We start from the raw sequence: 15,400 nt of genomic DNA, 5'->3' as shown, positions 1-15,400 counted from the left end.
TTGTTCCAGCCCTGGCAGAGATACAGAGGCAGCCATCTCAATGAAAGCAATTGTGCTCAGGAGCTTTCTGATGCTATCCCAAACCCCTTTCCAGGGCAGGATCTAATCTGGGAAGCTTTGGGCAATCTCAGACTTGCATTCCTTTGCAGGCACACCCACCCATAAAGGAGATGCAGCTTTAATGCAGCTGCGTGGGAATGAGCTAACCTCAAATTATGGTGTATGTTTCATGGTAAGGATGCTAGTTTCAGTTTGACAGCCACCAAAAGCTGGCTGCTGCATGACGACTACTTTGTGGTAAGGGTGAAGTAAGTTAAGAAGGACAGGGCAGTTCTAACATTAGAAAAATCCATCTTCAGTATTGTACAGCAAAGGCTGAAAAGGGCCCTAGAGCCTCAGACCCAGGTCTGAATACTACTCTTCACAAGGGAGATGTTTATGCTCACAGCTGAGAAGCAGCCAAAGAATTAAAGGGTAATATTGAAGCACAGTTTGTAAAATAATTCAGAACTGAACAAAAACTCGTGCAACATTTAGGTTAAAAGCAGATTAGTAGCTGGCAAAGGGGAGTTTGCACCACATCAGTCAGGACATTGAACTGAAAAATTTTTCAAAGCGAAGATTTTAAGTGAATAGCTATTGAAATATTGCATGAAAAATCCAAATAATGAACAAACAAGCAAAAAACCCCAAACAAGCAAAAAACCCACCCCACCAACACCAAAATACAGCTTTTAAAAATACCTGCTATTTTAAAAAGTGTTCCAAAAGATTTGTTTTTCATAAGTCTTAGAGACCTGAGCTAAGCTACTACAAACAAGCAGGATGTATTACACTTATTTCAATTAATGAAGAAAAAATGAAGCTGGTGATGGTCCACAGCAGTTGCCTTAGTGTTGTTCTTCAGAGTGCCTCACATCCTGCCTACTACTTCAGGCCAGAATTTTTAACCTCCCTGTGAGGTTCATCCACCACTCTCTCCCTCTCCCTTCTAACTAGGCAGAAAATGCTGGTTGTTCCAAACAAGATGATGTTTATGTTCATCCATTACAGTGTGAGGCCATGCTGTATTTTGTGGCGTTTCTGTCTGGGTAGGGGTGGTGGGTTGGGTGTTTGTTTGATGGTGGTTTTTTGGTAGTGGCTTTTTTTTTTTTTCATTTGCCTGGTTTGTTTTTTTATTTGTTTGTTTGATGCTGCCATAAATATTTGGCCAGCATCTGCTTTGTAGTTTCAGACTGAAGAAGAAGCTGCTTTGGGGCAGTTTGGGTGTTGGGTACATACACACAACATACTAATGCTAAAAACACAGCCACGCATCCTGATGGCTGTCAACTTTAATTGTGTTTTTTCCATTTGTTAAGGCCAGATATTGTGTCTTCGGACCTGAGGAAAACTGAGAGGAACTCCATGATTGTTCTGGGGCAAAATACAAAGAATGAAAACATATGGCCTTTCTGATAACCCAAGTCAAATGGAACAAGGTAAAATAAGTGAAGCAGCATGTAATTCTTTGTGGGCAGAGATGAGTGTCTGCCTCTTCTCAGCACAGGTCAGATTTTTGAAGTTCAAATTATATGGATTTATGCCAGCTGAGGACTGGCCCATATACCTTAATTTTAATAGTCCCCAATTTTATTTAACAAAAAGCAAGGAAACCACACTTTAAAGGTGTCTGTAGTCATATAGGCTACATCATGCAGCCTTTTTACAACATGTTCAGCAGCAAACGCAGTCAGGAGACTCCCAAACAATAAGCTAAGCAAGTATCTGGGGAAAGAGACAGTCTACCCACAACTGAGACTAAAATAGAACCAGGCTTAGCACTGTCTTCCATCTTCCCAACTCAAACCATGGTTAGTTAAGCCCAGAGAAACCCTTTATAATGTCTCACATTCACTGCATGTTTCTCTTTCAGAAAGGCAAAGTGGAAACATGAACGAACTCCAGCTCAAGAACCCTGGGGTTACTGGGGATTACTTTGTGCAGCCTGCATCCTACAGCTGACAACAGAGCAACTTTTATTTGAGTGTTGGAAGGGAAAGAGGGAAGGGGGAGGTTGAAAAGGGTCTGTGGGCAGATATACGCTCAGCTATGTACAGCTTAGCTGCTGAATCTGAAGTATAATGACAAAATCCAAGCCAGAGATGAAATTGCTGTTAGCATCTTGGCAACATAACCAACAAAGACTTTTAAGTAAGATTTGAAAATTCTTTCTCCTCTCTGGGTTAGAAACAGAATTACCTGAAACCTTGAAGCTTTTAAAGTATCACTGCTTTCAGGGGTCCTTCTTCAGCTGAAATCAGCTTAAGCTTTATAGGACATAGCAGCATCTAGAAGAGTGCCAGGGGCTCTTTGCCCAATGCAGAAGTGCCTGTTAGAAGGACAGCCTTCTAAGGGAGGTAGGATGGGTGAGCTGAGCTGCAGTCTTTGCTCCTCCCCAACACAGCTTCTTCCTTCAGAACTGCATCTGGCCAACTACACCATTTTACTGGAATCCAATAGGAAAACCAAGTTTTTAAAGATAGAACTTCCTACAAGACCATTCTTGAATCCACCACAGGATCTTGTGTGCCTGGTCCTCCTGTAGAGACTCCTTGACTCTAGTGCCACCCTACACAGAAGCTGGCATCATGCATGTTCATTGCAGAGACTGGAGTGAGAAGCACTGCAGGAACCAGCCTTTCCAGAGGCTGGAGGGTGCATCCAAGGCAACACCTCAGCTTTGCCAGGTGGCCCAGCTCTTGGACTATTGATCTTTTGGGTGGGCAACCAGGCCTGAATTCCTACTTGTAATTTAAAAGTCCTCTAGCTGTGTAGGTGTAAGCCTGAGGCTGTAAATGGGGTAATGATGCTGCTGTAGGGCTCAGCCTGGGCTCTCTCTGCTGGGAAAAGCCAAGGAGAGCAGAGCTGCAGGGAAGAGTTATCCGAATACAACCTTTTTAAGCTGCTGTTCTTTTGGGCCACACTAACAACTCTAACATTGTGGCCATATTTGGTGGCTCCCTTATCACATGTCCACTGATTCAGACTCAAGGGCCAGTCAGTGCATGCTTCTGAAGGTCCCACGGTCACAATGGTCTCTACACACCAGCTCTTGGTGGTACTAGGCAAAATAATTAATACAAGAGTGAAGATTTAAATAAAGCCACTTTGCCTTGTGTTAAAAGATTATTCTAATCTCTAAATTATGATATAATTGCAAATCAAGCAATTGCTGTTGAAAAATCCCTCCCCAATCCAAACTTGCCTGAGAACCAAGATTTGAGAAGCTGGCAGGAATATACCAACTTCAGCAAACTTGGGCTTTCAGTAACAGAGGCTTTCTCCTTGCTCAGCTGGAGCCCTTGGAGTCATCAAAACCAGAACAGGATCTCCTCTGAGATTCAAAGCACCTGAGCCACACTCTGGCAGGGCAGCTGTATTTTGCAGGGGTGAGTGAAGGCAGCAGCCAAAGTCTGGTTTTCCAAGTCTTCTTTAGAAAGGTTGTTGCTGTTGCAGCTCAGAAAAACAAAAAAAAAAACAAACAAAAAAAGGAAAATAATTTTTAAAAAAGTGAAAATAAAAGAAACCCCCATCTGAACCCCAAGAAACAAACCCCTGTCTGACAAAGGTCTGTGCTGACTCAGAGTTAGCACCCTAAAGTAGGTGCTATGTTTAATGTTTCAGATGTAGCTGCTGCTGTGGGACTTGGTTATTCACTGTATATCTTGCTAGCTTTATCCAAAGCTAGAAAGATTTAACACTTGATTATTCTGTGAATAGTCTGTATCTCTCCATAAATACAGGGGACCGAAATCCTGCATTAATTTACACCCTCCATTCTCCCTCCAGCTTACAGAGGCTAGGGAATGTGAATCAGTGCAAACTGAAGTGCTTTAAAGACACAGCATCATGAACTCATATTCCCTACCACCACATCTCTTCTGCATTATATTTTTTCCTGTTTTGTATTTTTTTAATTGGTTTTGTTTGTTTTGTTTTTTTAACTAAAATGAACTAGCATGCATATTACAGCATTATATGAAATATATCCATGTACTTGCAAAAATAAATATATTTATAACATGTAACATACTGTATAGTTCTCCATTTCAGGATGCATTGTAATACAAGCAAGAAATTTAATAAAAGCATCACTATTACAGACAATTGTTTTCAGATATTTTATTAATGAAGACCTGGGTTGTAGTATAGGAACTGCTACTCATTTAAGGTTTCAGGCAAGCATAGCTGGTCAAGAAATTAATTGTTACCTCCAAGCTTTTAAAGAACTTCATCAGCTCTGGCAAAAGAGGAATTCTGGTTAATTCTGTGGCTGGTGCTGTTCTCAAACGATCCAAAGGGCAAAGAGAGCCTTTGGAAAGTTCAGGTAAGACCAAGTGTGGATGTTCACAGAATTGTCAGGGTTGGAAGGGACCTCAAGGATCATCTATCTCCAACTCCCCTGCCATGGGCAGGGACATGTTCCACCAGATCAGGCTGCCCAGAGCCACAGCCAGCCTGGAGTTAAAAACATTCAGGGATGGAGCTTCCACCACCTCCCTGGGCAACCTGTTCCAGTGTCTCATCACCCTTATGTTCATTTTGAGCAGCACTGTTGATGGGCTTTGCCTCCAAAGCTACAGAGTGGGCAGGCAGAGCAGCATATAGCACTTCCAGAGCAAAGGGTGAAGGGGACAAGGTGTGCTCACCACCAGGGCTTCTTTCTGAAAATCTGGGTTAATTAGCAACACTGCACAACAGCCTCACCTGACAGGTGCTTGCTGGCCTCAAGGCTGCTTTTCCTCATCTCCATAATTCACAGCCCAAGGAAATCCCCTGGACAGGGCAGCTTTCCTTCACATGCAGGACTCTACGGTGACCAAACATACTTTCAGTTCAGCCATATAACCAAACAGTACAGAGTGAAGCTAAAGAAAGAAAGCAAAGTCAAATCAATGAGTCCTAGCTAAAGAGGACAGAGATGGGGGAAGGGGGGCAGGAAGAGCAAAAGAGTACAAGAAAGGACACAAGCAAGAAAGTGAGAGTTCAAAGAATAAAACGATGAAAGAAGGAGGGGGAGAAGAAGAAAAGCCAGAAATCCACCTGAAGGTAAAAGAGCACGTTTTTGCAAGACAGAAATTTGTAGGAAAAAGCAGCAATGAAAGCCACTAATCAGTAGAGGAGAACAGGCTAGAAAAATGGGCACAATTCATCAGAGGAGGAAACCTCCATGTGCCCCAGCTGCCACCTTGTGCTGGTGCTTCACAAAAACAACTCACATCCCACTGCTGCTTGTGCCCTTCCCCTGCTGCTACAAACCAAATAGCAAGCCTTAAGCTTACAAAAATTCCTACCGGGTGGATAAGTTCACTTCCCTGTTCACCCACCTCCACCTGCCGCTTCATGCACCCATGCAGGTCCATTACACCAAGATTCATCTCTGCACAGGAAGGCATAGTCCCTGCAGGGGAAATTCCCTGATCTCTAGAGACTACATGCTCAGAGCTCCCTGTCACTTTGGGACAGTATGTGGAGGACGGCAGGGAGCAGCTGGGCGGCTTCTCTCCTAGCCCTTTCAGCCTCTCCACACAATCATCTAATCTCTTTAAGCAAGTATTCGTCTGTCTCGCACGGGAAGACTCCAGCAGAGAGCAGGAAGGTGTTTAGATCTTGGCTAGCACACATAGTTAAGGGCAGTGCCAGAGCACCCTGCCCAGTGTACTGAAAAGGTGTAGTCTATATTACTCCTCTAATTGCCCTGTTAATTAACATTACAGACAGCTGCTAAAGACTTTTCATAAGGTACATTAAGAGTTTACATTCTGTTTTCCCCGAGAAAGCTCCACCTGTACCAAGGTCATTTAGTTGAAAGAGACACTCCCTAAAGGAGGAGGCTGTTTGACCGATCTCCAGCTGATGACTTCTCCAGCCTGTGATCTTCACCCTCCCACCATACCACCTTATCTTTTCTTCTGATTTTTAAAAGCAGGCAAGACTAAGAGTACTGCTTATCCTGGAAGCAGCAGGTAAAAGCAGTTCTGCTGGAAAAATAAAAATGTTGTAAGATGATTCCTCAAATTTCTTGTGGGAGTAAGAAAGGAATTAAAAAGCAGTTCCTGCCACCTGTTAACACCTTCCAGTCACACAGAACTGGCAGAAGCTAGTCAAATAGAACAGAACAAAACAAAACAACAAAATCCCCACACATATTGGTTTCCTCTCAACAGTACTTGCCCAAGGACTACTCCATCAGTTATAACAGGATCTCAGTTTTGAGTGCAAGCACCAGAGCTCCCCCAGCCTGGGGAAGAGAGGGGGTGGTGAAGACCTTCTCCTTCACCATCAGGAGAGGTTTGCCAAACTGTTTTGTCCAGGACCTCAGGAAGCTAAGAATGATCCTGTTCAACTGCTGTGACTGATCATACCAGACTAAATTGCTCCTAATGTTCAGAACAGCAAGTTTTACTTCTCATCAAGAAAGCACATCCAGGGTACTGTTAATGGAACAATGGCATAAAATTAGCTTTAATCCAAGATCTTAGAAGACTCCTAGCTGTCTGCTCTCACACAAGGATCTATGATTAGTCTTTAAATAATTTGATTTTTTTTCCTGAAGTTCAAACCACCTAGACCCTTGACACACACCCCCTTTTTTTTTTTTCTTTTCAGCTAAGAGCTGAAAAGCTCAGAAAAACAAAATAAAAACAAAAGCAAACAACAACAACAAAACCCTCACCTGCCCTTTTTTGTTTCCAGAGCAAGGTATGCAGGTTCACGCGCAGCATCATTAGGAAGGCTGAGCATCAACAAAGCCACTTAGTCATTCCCTTTACCCTGTCCTAGCAGACTGGCAAGAGAATAGGCAGAGTACAAGCAAGAAAATCCATGGCTGGAGATTTAAAGACAGTTTGAGAAGAGAAGGAGAGGAGAGAGAAGAGCAAAACCAAAGCACAAATGATGCCAAAGCAGTTGCACAAGTGGACTGGTGCCAAGCCAGACCTAGCTACATTGGAAGACAAAGTCCACCAGCATTTACTGCTGAGCATGACATCATAGGGCATGGAGTATCCCTCTGGCCAATTTGGGTCAGCTGTCCCAGCTGCAGTGCCTCCCAGCTTCTAGCCTACCCCATGCCTTCTCATTTGGGACTAAGAAACAGAGGAGGAGAAAGTATCTTGGTGCTATGCAACCACTATTCAGAGAACAGCTACAACATTGGTGTGTTCTCAACCCTGTTTTAGCCACAAATCCAAAATCACAGTAGCATATGGGCTGCTATGAGGAAGGTTATCTCCATTCTGGACAGATCCAGTGCATGTGGTCACAGAAGGAAGAAGGCAGAAAGATTACTTTAGCTTGCTTCAAGTGCAGGCTGTAGTCATGGAGCCCTCTGCTGCCTACTGCAAGCCACCTTTGATACCTTTATTATACACATTCAAACTTAGTCAGATCTAACATTACAGAACTTCTCTCTGTCACCTGGGACACCACCACACTGTGACCTTTTCTTATGTACAGCTAGAACCAGTTTTGAATATTCATCCCAGGAGCACTGACCAAACAATACAACGCATGGTGAAACTCGTGTGATTTAACTGCTTAGAAGCTCACGAGATTCAGAGCCCAAATTCTTCCTTCCCAACTACCAAAAGCTATTTCCAAGTAATTTTGGCCAAGAAATTTAGTTTAGAGAATATTGTTTAGCATAATTAGAGCACACACTCCCAAATGGTTCAACAGAGCAGCTTAGACAGCAAGCTAGCTAGCCCTTGCTTAAGCAGATCTCCCCTTTCAGTAGACTCCTTTTCTGTCACACCCCTCCAGTGATGCATCTTACCTCTACCATATTTGTTTCAGAGAATAAAGCTTCTTGCATCAACTTCTAATCTCCTGTTTCAGGAGATCTTCCTAGTCTTTGCCTCAACACCCATCCCACTCCAGAAGGCCAAGGGTTTCAACTATGAAGAGGTTCCTATTGCTCACACACATTACTTGTCCTCAATGGGAAACTAGGGCAACCATGACATAATCTTACCAGCCCAGAGAGTATCTTTTGGGAAGTGGCATCCACAAAGGTGAATGTGTAGAAGGTGAAACATTGGTAATGAGAGGGGAACAGCAGTCCTGAGGCAAGGCTCAGAAGCACCAGCTGTGTCAGATAATTGTCCCCTGACACCTGAGGAGGAATGGTGAGCAGTGAAAAAAGTGCAAGTCATTACTCCAGCTCAAAGCTATTTACAAGTTGCTTACCCATCTGTCAAAACAGGCTACTGCACCTGTTGCTGGGGATTGATACTTGGTGTGGCCCAGCAGTGGTGCAGGACCAAAATCAGGATCTGCTCTCTGAAGGATCTTGACTTCCACATAAACAGGATCTCTCAGAGTCTTCAGGATAGGATAGCCACTGTCAGTATAGTAGGAACGATACATAGAATACATAGAATAAACCAGGTAAGAAGAGACCTTCAAGATCATCGCATCCAACCCATCAACCAATCCAACACCACCCAAACATCTATCCCACGGCACCAAGCACCCCATCAAGTCTTCTCCTGAAAACCTCCAGTGATGGCGACTCCACCACCTCCCCAGGCAGCCCATTCCAATGGGCAATCACTCTTTCTGTATAGAACTTTTTCCTAACATCCAGCCTGAACCTCCCCTGGCGCAGCCTGAGACTGTGTCCTCTTGTTCTGGTACTGGCCGCCTGGGAGAAGAGACCAACATCCGTCTGTCTACAACCTCCCTTCAGGTAGTTGTAGAGAGTAATAAGGTCACCCCTGAGTCTCTGAGTCTCCTTCCATCTGGGACAGAAGAACCATTCCAGAGTAGGAACAAACAGAAAGAAATTACCTGAGAGCATCCTTTATAGCCATGTCAGTAAGTTCCCACCATGGTAGGGAAGAAGTAGTCCCAGGTTCACCCATCAATATTCTATTATTATTCAGCAGATACCAGAGCCATGCACCCAGAGGCTTAAGCAAGTTCTCCAAACCTATCATACCTGAGGCAATATGCAGCTCCACGGACAGAGGACCTGGCTGGGACACAGCAGAGAGTGGTGGCAATGTGAAGACCTGAATACTCAAGGGAATGAAGCTCTCAATGACAGAGTAAACTACAGCAGACATGGAACCTGGTGGGACATGAAAACTCTGAATCAGGCAGGTGAGAAAGGTTGCTCCAATATCTCTTCTCTCCAAAATGGCAGGATAGTATCTGGTTTAAATTAATCATATCCCCAACCTTTCCTCCAACACTTCCTTTTAACAAATACTTCAAATTCTCTTCAGAATTCAGACTTGAGCCTGCAGAGCGTCACTGCTCAGCACCTGCTTTATTCCTGCTGACTAGAAACATAACCCATAGCCTACTCAAGAGCCCTGTTGTGAAGTCAGAGCTTGTGACAAGCAGGAATTTTTCTAGTGACACTGAACACAGTGGCACCCAGCAATACCAGCATTAGGTTATTATTACCTGAAAGTGCTCTCCATAGTGACAGAGCCAAGGCTCCCAGTCTTCACATCCCTGAATGTCACCAACTCATTCTTATATATGGCCTGGTTTTCAGTCACCTGGAATGATAGACCAGGCACTGTCACTACCATAAAGTCAAGCTGGATTAATGCCATACATGAGAATAGCATTTGGCTTCTGGAAGTCTGTAGGGTGTCCATTAAGTAGCCAGAGCTATGTCAGGTTGTTCCAGTTTGCAATTTCCTGCTATTCCAGCCTAGTGACAGCTGCAGCTCTTAGCTGAAAAGTGGTGCCACATGCAGAGTGGGAACTGGGACACAACAAAGGCAGCACTTATCATGACAGGGACACAGCCAGTACTACACCCACTGACCAGTTGCACAGAGTCCAGGATAATGGGTGGCAGAGTCACATCCTGAGAGATAGCAATGGAAAACTGGCCATCTGCTGTGCAATGAGCTGTCACTGGAGGGAAAGATCTAATCAGTCTTGAGCTCAGGGAAAAGGGATAGAAGGGAAACACAGCAAAGACAGGGCCAGCAAGCCCTGCAAGTTTTATTCCTTGTAACCCCCAAGTGAGTCCAAGCAAGACAAGTGCAACCAGGTCCAAGAGGAGCACTGATTCTGGCCATAACCCCAAGTCTGTTGCAATACATATGAAAGGGCTGTACCCTTCAATGGAACAGAGTATTCTTGACAGCCAAAAATGCAGCCCTAAGCCACCTGGTACGCACCAGTCCTGCTTTGTCAGGGAAGTAAAGAATCCCAGTTGTAGCCCCTCCAGGAGCTCATGTTTGCCTGTGTTACCAAAGTAACAAGGCTTCACCCTGTCCTGAGGGTCATAGCAGCAGCCTTACACTTCAGCCTCCCTGGGTGATAGGCAAGGAGGCACACGGCAGTCTGTCTTGGCTGAAAACAGCAGAACAGACACTGCTGCTTGGAGCATCCAGGGCTGCAACAAACAGCAGGAGTTTGTAGCTGAAGTACAACAGCAGGGAGACAAAGACACAAAAGACACTGGTGGATGGTGTCTTGATGATTCTGCATGCAAATCAAGGGGATTTAAGACTTGGATAAGGGTCAAACACATAGTCTGGAGGTGTCATGGAAGCCTGCTAGAGGAGGGACCTGCATTTCCCTGGAACATAGACTCCTCATGAAACCACATACAAGGGACTGTCAAAATGAAGTGTTTTGCATCAGCTCTGGTAGTCAGGAAAATCATTGTACCCAGTCTCTGTCTCAGTCCCTGAACTTGCAGGCACTCATGCAGTCAGAATATGTCTGGGAGACACAAGGAACATTCACTTGCTGACCCTGCAAAGGAGGCACAAGTTCCCAGCAAGCTGGTGGCTCCTGTGTTCAAACCCTTCTACAGGGAGTCTACTGCACAGCATTAAGTCCCCCTTCCCAACTCCCATACTGACTATGAACAGGTATTGAAAAGTAAGGGCACTCATCACCACAAGATAAAAGCAGCTTTCTTAAAGAGCTGTCGGTCTTACCAGGAAGGTCCATAGGGCACCTAGGCAGCTTCTCTTCATGAAGAACCTTGTGTCCAACAGCATCTGTTCCTTCAAGTGCAACCAGCATGAGGTAATTGCCATCCTCAAGGAGAGCCACACCAATCACAGAAGCCAGGGCAGCAGTAGCCACAGTCCCAGTAGAACCACTGAGGTCACTCACCTATTCAAAGACAGAACAGCCAGCATAGGAGACCAATACTTTCCTGGAGCCATCTAGAGTCCCAGATACTGAGACCCCACTCTGCAGAGTTATGTATCTTTAGTATCTAGGGAAAGAGGAGACAGAAACAGGGGCTTCAACATCCCACAGTGAAGATGAGGTCCACTCCAATCTTACCATTCTATGGGAAACAAGGTTCCAGTCATTACTGGGATCTGGGGCAGCAAGGGTGCATGACAGAATACAGCAGCCAAGACCTTAAAGAATCCAGGCACAGCACTTCACAAGAATGCTTGACTGATAGGTCATATAAACAGCCCCTTGGTTACACATGATGCACTGAAGCTGTTAGAGAACACTCCACATCAAACCCTACCCCTTTTTCCTCCTTCCAGGCATACCTCTGCATTGTGCAAAGATTAACAGCAATAAGAAAGCCTCTTGACACCACCCTCACTTATCCCAAATAGTCAGCACAAAGGAAGCATTCCCTTCCCAGCCTGGAGGTAAGGTGAGCTGCATGTTTTCTTGGCCACAGTCCATCAGAGTAGAATCAGAAAAACACTACCTTCAACGCCTACAACAAAAACAGAGACCAAGAAAATCCCAGAAGATCATAGCACCAAATGCAACACCCATCCTTCTGTCTTGCTAAGGACCATAAAGCTCTTAAGCCTAGCCTTTTTAAATTGTGGAACCATCAGGGATCAGAAATTCCTGAATCATTCAGGTGGACCCAGATCAGCAGTTTAACACCTTCTATTACCTGACTCTGAACCCATCACTATCTACTTGTACCCTTTGAAGAAACCCACAGGGCAGAAGCTGAGCTTATGTCAAGAGATGGGTCTGTATTCATATCACTAAGCTGAGGGGAGCTCATCTGTGTAATTTCCTGTAGATCCCCAGGAGGGTCTTCAAACCCTTAGAATAAAGCACTCTGAATTGTTCCCACTGCTAGCCTATCCAGGAGCTTCCCCTGCTTTTCCCTAGTACTCTATTGCTGCTCCAACTACTCATTACATGACATGAGTGCAAGAAGTTAAGTGCCAGTGCCCTTTTGCTGTTTTAAAGGTGTCAGTGCTTCAAATGCCAGACACAGGGTGCTAGCATAAGCACATAAGTAGCCCCCCATGTGAAATCTGTGAAAAACGATGGAGTTCAGGAAGCTTTGCACACCTAGAAGGAGGTGATTCCCCTTACACACACCTTGTTGTGGACTACACCCCATTTGCAGCGTGGTTGTGTGGAGATAGCTGCAGGACTGTTCCAGACCTGGCTGCCCAGTGGCAGGACAATATGCTTTGTGGGACCTCCACACTCCAAAAGCCGACAGGTAGGCCTCTAATGTGGGCCTGGCATACAGGTAAGGGGAGCCACTGTGATCCCAAAAAAGCTCTGCCTGCTCAACATGGTCTTGCATAGAGCCTTCTCCCTAACCACACATCAGGCTACAGCACCTAAACTGAGCAAAAAACTTTTTCTGTCTTTCCATACAGATGTTTCTGCATTCATGCAATGAAGGTGTGAATGACTTTACACTGTTGCAGAAGTGATGCACACATAGCTTATGCGTGCCTTTTCATACCCTAAGTTTTACAGTGGGGGGCAGTAGCACAGCATGTCATCATGCTCTTTTGTAATCTGCTTATTTCTTCGGAACTAAATCATCACACACATCATCGCATGCTACATGGGTTAGATGAGGGGAATTTCTATTCTTGACCGTTAATAATGCAGTTCCATTGGTAACCACTCATATTTCTGCTCTCAGCAGAGCCTCCAACTTCTGCATGTCTGCACAGCACCATGCAGCAGGCAACCCCCCCCTCCAAGCAGCCCTCATCAACAGGCATGAGAAGTAGCTGAGCCCAAGGGAAGTATCTCCTCCTCTCTTCTATGCTAGCACAGACCATCTTTCCTGCACAGCTGTGCAGCTGGGTGAAGAATGTCACTGTGCCTACCTTGCACACTGCTTATTTCATGTACCAACCAGGAGGGCTGTTCCACAAAGTACAAGACCTTTCCAGCTGCTCTGCACAGGAGGAACTGAAGCAAAAGGATTTCAACAGGCTGACTGCATGGCTGCTGTTTGAGCAGCACTCATGGACCAAATGTTCTCATTGCAGTGTCTGCCTGGACACCAGGTAGATATGCTAGAGAAGTACTCAGGGAAAACATTTGGACTTTGGTGGGGAGTGAACCTTCATCTCTGTAGAAGCTGACTGTTGTGCCAAGAAAGCTTGCCCAACTCTTATAGCCACTGTGCAGCTGCAGAGTGACTAATTTCAGTATAATTTCAGATAATTTCAGTAAACAATAACAAATAAACAAAATATTTCAGAGCTGTAGAGAGATAGCTTTCATTACATTTTAACTCATCAATACTTTCTTTATGCCAATAGGAAAAATGTCTACATGTACTTGAAGAAACAACACTGTAGCTCCACCAAACAATACCTGTGCTGAGAACAGTTTCAGGTAAGCAATATTTCCTACTCTCTACACACACACTTGACAGAAGTGTTGGATGATGTAGAGATGGGAGGCAAGTGAAATGAGCCTAAAATTCACACAAATTAAATGCCTTGTTTGAAAGAATTTGGTATAGGCAGTAGAAGACAGCCTGGCTGAGAGGAAATAGGCAGGTCTCTTCCTCATAATTCTCTTAATCACCCATTCAATAGTTCTCATATTACAATGACCCAGCTGTAATCACCATTTTAGCCAGCACCCAAGACCACCACAAACAATGTAGAGCATGGAGGTATGTGGAGCAAACACCTCTGTAGGCCACTAACCTGAAACTGATCACAACTCCAGCAAGCTAAAATTCTCCTGGGACATCTATCTTGAAAATCCTCTCCTTTCAGTTCTGAGCCAAGGAGACTGTGGCTGTCATAGTGGCAGTGTATGGGCTGCTCTGGATATAGAAATCTCTCTAGAGACCTGTAGGAAGAAAAGGAGACACTAAACACCATCACCAAGAAGTACTGGGAAGAGGAGAACAAAATGCTATGCACATTATGGGACTGTCTCCAAGAGATCACTGTGTCTGGCCTGTACTGTGTACTGTACAAAATGGCAGTGCATGGAGGAGTGACTCAGTCAAAACACTCCTCAACAGAAGCTGAACAGCATCTGCAGACATCAGTGATGTCTGCATCAAGTCTCTCAGGGATGAGGGATGCTGGGTGCACCATGGGCAGGAGTGGTCTTTTGCAGCATCACCTTCTGAACCGAGGTCACAGAAGGCTCAGGCAGAAGGGATTGTCACACATTACAATGACCTAGATGTAAGCACTAATTTAGCTAGCACCCAAGACCCCCCACAAACCAGACATGTAGAGGATGGAGGTAAGTGTAGTGACACAAGGGTGACAGATTTTCTTCAATCTTGTGCTTTTTTTTTTTTTTTTAAAAGGGGCATAAAACTACAACACTTGTGGCCTTTTCATGCAATATCCCTAACACATGCCTTCCATGAACTTCCTGGAGGAGGGAATTTCAGCCTGGCCTTCCTAGACTCTCACATGGATGGAGAGGACAGACCAGCCTTGCCTACTCTTAATGTCTGCAAACAGAAATGAGTACTGAGAAAAACTTTGGACACTACTGTGAAATGAAAAGGCCCGTGGATTTCCACAGGAAAAGGTCTGAGTCAGGGGTTTCCCTCCCTAGTAAATACCAGTGTGTCTGAGAGCATGGGGGGAATATTTGTAATACAATGATTTTATCCTGAAAAAAAAGAGAGAAATATTGAAAGTGTTCCTAATTCCAGGACTCGTAACCAAAGTATGTTCCAGACTGTAAGGCAGAGCTGAGAAGTGAGCCTCTCTTCCCAGGAATGAGGGAAACTTACAGGGAAGGATGTAGAGGTCATGATCCCTGGCAACAGAGAAACCTCGTGCAGCAGTGCAAACTCCCATGAACTCCAGTGTCACCAGACAGAAGTTCCTACAAGTACATAAACTTCCATGAACTGGCCTGGCAACATCTGAGCTGATGCAGCACTTTAGGCCAGCAAATTGACATCTGTCCCAAACTTGTAGACAATTCAGCTTTCCCACCAAAGTATCAAGAACAAGTCTTTAGGAAGCAAAATGACATTTAAAAAGAACAACTAGCAAATTATTGTTCCTATGCAAGAGAGGAAGGGTGACTTAAGGACTCATAGGGAAGCTACAGAAACTTTTGCAAGGGTTGGAGACCCTCACTAGCATCTTTGAAGGGTAAACTCTTATTAACACACTGC

At 44.7% G+C, this 15,400-nt stretch overlaps 2 protein-coding genes across 2 annotated transcripts in view; one reads left to right on the top strand and one right to left on the bottom strand.

The window, feature by feature from the left end:
• The window catches only part of LOC104297762 (uncharacterized), a 35,075-nt gene extending 31,561 nt beyond the window's left edge, over nucleotides 1-3,514 (top strand). The window contains exons 8-9 of the mRNA XM_054163890.1: nucleotides 1,362-1,481; nucleotides 1,916-3,514. Coding sequence (XP_054019865.1) covers nucleotides 1,362-1,458 — 97 coding nt within the window. The 3' untranslated portion in view covers nucleotides 1,459-1,481; nucleotides 1,916-3,514. The remainder of the gene's footprint in view (nucleotides 1-1,361; nucleotides 1,482-1,915) is intronic.
• Nucleotides 3,515-4,838: 1,324 nt separating this feature from the next.
• On the bottom strand, nucleotides 4,839-11,554 carry LOC104297763 (zona pellucida sperm-binding protein 4-like). Its single transcript, XM_054163889.1, is given in 12 exon segments — nucleotides 4,839-4,910; nucleotides 8,018-8,151; nucleotides 8,222-8,310; nucleotides 8,312-8,417; nucleotides 8,987-9,098; nucleotides 9,100-9,118; nucleotides 9,460-9,573; nucleotides 9,753-9,924; nucleotides 10,258-10,325; nucleotides 10,327-10,411; nucleotides 10,965-11,145; nucleotides 11,522-11,554. Coding segments are annotated over 12 exon segments (1,185 nt in total).
• Between the last annotated feature and the right edge of the window lie 3,846 nt (nucleotides 11,555-15,400).

This window comes from Dryobates pubescens, chromosome 8 (assembly GCF_014839835.1).
Source record: "Dryobates pubescens isolate bDryPub1 chromosome 8, bDryPub1.pri, whole genome shotgun sequence".
In the NCBI taxonomy this organism is placed as follows: domain Eukaryota; kingdom Metazoa; phylum Chordata; class Aves; order Piciformes; family Picidae; genus Dryobates; species Dryobates pubescens.
This window is presented reverse-complemented; position numbering and strand designations above follow the sequence as displayed.